Here is a 2,809-nt window from a genome sequence, read left to right on the forward strand (position 1 = left end):
TATATATATATATATATATATATATATATATATATATATATATATATATATATATATATATATATATATATATATATAATAAAAAAACAAAGTTTTCTTTGTATATGTATTTAATTGTTCCCCTCTTGTTTCAGACCAGGTCACCCACACCAACTGCTGAGGTGAGTCAGATTTAGAGTTTTATTTATTACTTATGTGCTTTATTGGAAAAATGCAGTTTAATTTTCATTTCAAATATTCAAGAATTTATTCAAAGATGTTGTACTGTAAGTGGATCACATTTAGATTTTCAGATGAAACAATAGTGTTTTTTTTTTTTACGGTGCATGTTTCCTGTATTCATCAGGGTTACTACGAGATGAGAGAACGAATACTCCATCGGTCGACAAGTCAGGGCTCCATTGGCTCGCCCATTTACAACCGCCACAATTACACTCCCACCCTGTCACGCTCACCACAGCACTTCCACAGACCCGGTGAGCTATGTGTCCATCAGTCTGCTGTGCTCGAAAGACTAATATTAAAATTTCATCAAATCAATTTCTCTTTTCCTTCCATGGATTATTTACAGTTATCTAATATGGCTTTGTGCTCCCACAGTGCAAAATTGAGTTTTAAAATAGAGAAAGACGGTCCAAATCTTCTCTAAAAACTCTAAAAAGGGCTGGGTGTTATAGCAAGTATTCTCATTTGAATTTTAATTTTCGTGATATTTTCATAATTAATTGTGAACTTAATGTTCACTCATATGTCATTTTTCATGTATTAAATGGTTTTATGTAGATAAATGTAACAGTGCCTAATAATAAATAACCAGATCAGTGATCAAGTAACCTTTCTTATATTTATTTTTAAAAAATTATATTAAAAAAATAGTTTGTGTGTAATATATATATATATATAAATGTGTGTGTGTGCATATATATATATATCATTTTTTTTTTTTTTTTAGATTAATCCCTATAGTTAGTGTAAATTTTTATATATAGTAAAAACAGTGTGTAAACATGGCTTAATTTAGTTTTTTCTCATTCTAATTTTTCTAAATTCTAACTTCTGTCTTTTCGATTTTGGTTAAAATTAAGTTTTTTTTTTTACATTAATCCCTTTAGTTAGTTTGTGTATATTTGGTAACACTTTAAGGTGTCCTTGTTACACAAGTTACATGTACTTACTATTATAACAACAATAAATTATGCATCAATTTCTCTTTTCCTTCCATGGATTATTTACAGTTATCTAATATGGCTTTGTGCTCCCACAGTGCAAAATTGAGTTTTAAAATAGAGAAAGACGGTCCAAATCTTCTCTAAAAACTCTAAAAAGGGCTGGGTGTTATAGCAAGTATTCTCATTTGAATTTTAATTTTCGTGATATTTTCATAATTAATTGTGAACTTAATGTTCACTCATATGTCATTTTTCATGTATTAAATGGTTTTATGTAGATAAATGTAACAGTGCCTAATAATAAATAACCAGATCAGTGATCAAGTAACCTTTCTTATATTTATTTAAAAAAAATTACATTAAAAAATAGTTTGTGTGTAATATATATATATATATAAATGTGTGTGTGTGCATATATATATATATCATTTTTTTTTTTTTTTTAGATTAATCCCTATAGTTAGTGTAAATTTTTATATATAGTAAAAACAGTGTGTAAACATGGCTTAATTTAGTTTTTTCTCATTCTAATTTTTCTAAATTCTAACTTCTGTCTTTTCGATTTTGGTTAAAATTAAGTTTTTTTTTTTACATTAATCCCTTTAGTTAGTTTGTGTATATTTGGTAACACTTTAAGGTGTCCTTGTTACACAAGTTACATGTACTTACTATTATAACAACAATAAATTATGCATAATTACATGCAAGTAACCCTAATCCTAACCCTAACCATATAGTGAATACATGTAATTAATTAATATTACTCAGTATTTAAATGTATAATCACACTGTAACAAGGACACCTTAAAATAAAGTGCAACTGTATATTTTTATTTATTAAAATAGTGTGTAAACATGGCGTATATCAATATATATATTTCGCCCAGCCCTAATCTGAATTATTCTCCCTATTGACTTTGACCGTGTTTGTGATTGGAGGCACTGAGCCGTCCAGTGGTCGGAGTTCCCCAGGGGCCAGCACCCCTCCTCTCCCTCTGACTCCTAAACATTTTCACCTGCCAGGTACTGTTGGAGTCTTCCAGCGGCCCACTGTGTGTCAATCCCAGCATGCCCCTGTGTCTAAGCACATGTTCACCATTCATAGCGCTTTCTGTGTCTGGTTATCTCTCTGTCTTAAAGCAACAGTTCACACAGAAATGAAAAGCCTGCACGATCAAACACCCCTAACATTTTCTTTCAGAAAATGACAAGATCTTTCTTTGGTAATAGCATATCCAAAGTGTATGTGGTGCAGTTGTCAGTTTTTCAGATTTGATTGTTTATTGGTGCATTTTGTATGTGTTATCGATTTAGTTTCTCCTTTTAAAACCCAATATCTGTTATATTAAGAACTAAAATGCACTAATTTGACTTTTCCTTTCTTTCAGATCAAGGAGTAAACATCTACAGAAAACCCCCTATCTACAAACAGCATGGTACAGTCATTCAGAATCTTTGAATTCAATGCTTTATCTTTCACAATAAAGCGATGATTAGAATTTTGACACATGCATGTTGATTTATAATGTACAAGCAGTGTTTCCCAGCCATTTTTGTCTTATGTACCCACACAGCTCAGTATTAAGTCACCAACCTCAAAACGTATAACTCTAATTATACTGGATATCATTTAGCATTAT

The 2,809-nt window shown here is 30.2% G+C and overlaps 1 protein-coding gene across 1 annotated transcript in view; it reads left to right on the plus strand.

Annotated features, from left to right (window-relative positions):
* The window catches only part of LOC107568114 (actin-binding LIM protein 1-like), a 40,345-nt gene that overhangs the window by 24,942 nt on the left and 12,594 nt on the right, over positions 1-2,809 (plus strand). Inside the window, exons 12-15 of the mRNA XM_016253961.1 lie at positions 135-161; positions 347-476; positions 2,109-2,192; positions 2,558-2,623. Coding sequence (XP_016109447.1) covers positions 135-161; positions 347-476; positions 2,109-2,192; positions 2,558-2,623 — 307 coding nt within the window. The remainder of the gene's footprint in view (positions 1-134; positions 162-346; positions 477-2,108; positions 2,193-2,557; positions 2,624-2,809) is intronic.

This window comes from Sinocyclocheilus grahami, unplaced genomic scaffold (assembly GCF_001515645.1).
Source record: "Sinocyclocheilus grahami isolate Dianchi unplaced genomic scaffold, SAMN03320097.WGS_v1.1 scaffold1215.1, whole genome shotgun sequence".
NCBI classification, from domain to species: domain Eukaryota; kingdom Metazoa; phylum Chordata; class Actinopteri; order Cypriniformes; family Cyprinidae; genus Sinocyclocheilus; species Sinocyclocheilus grahami.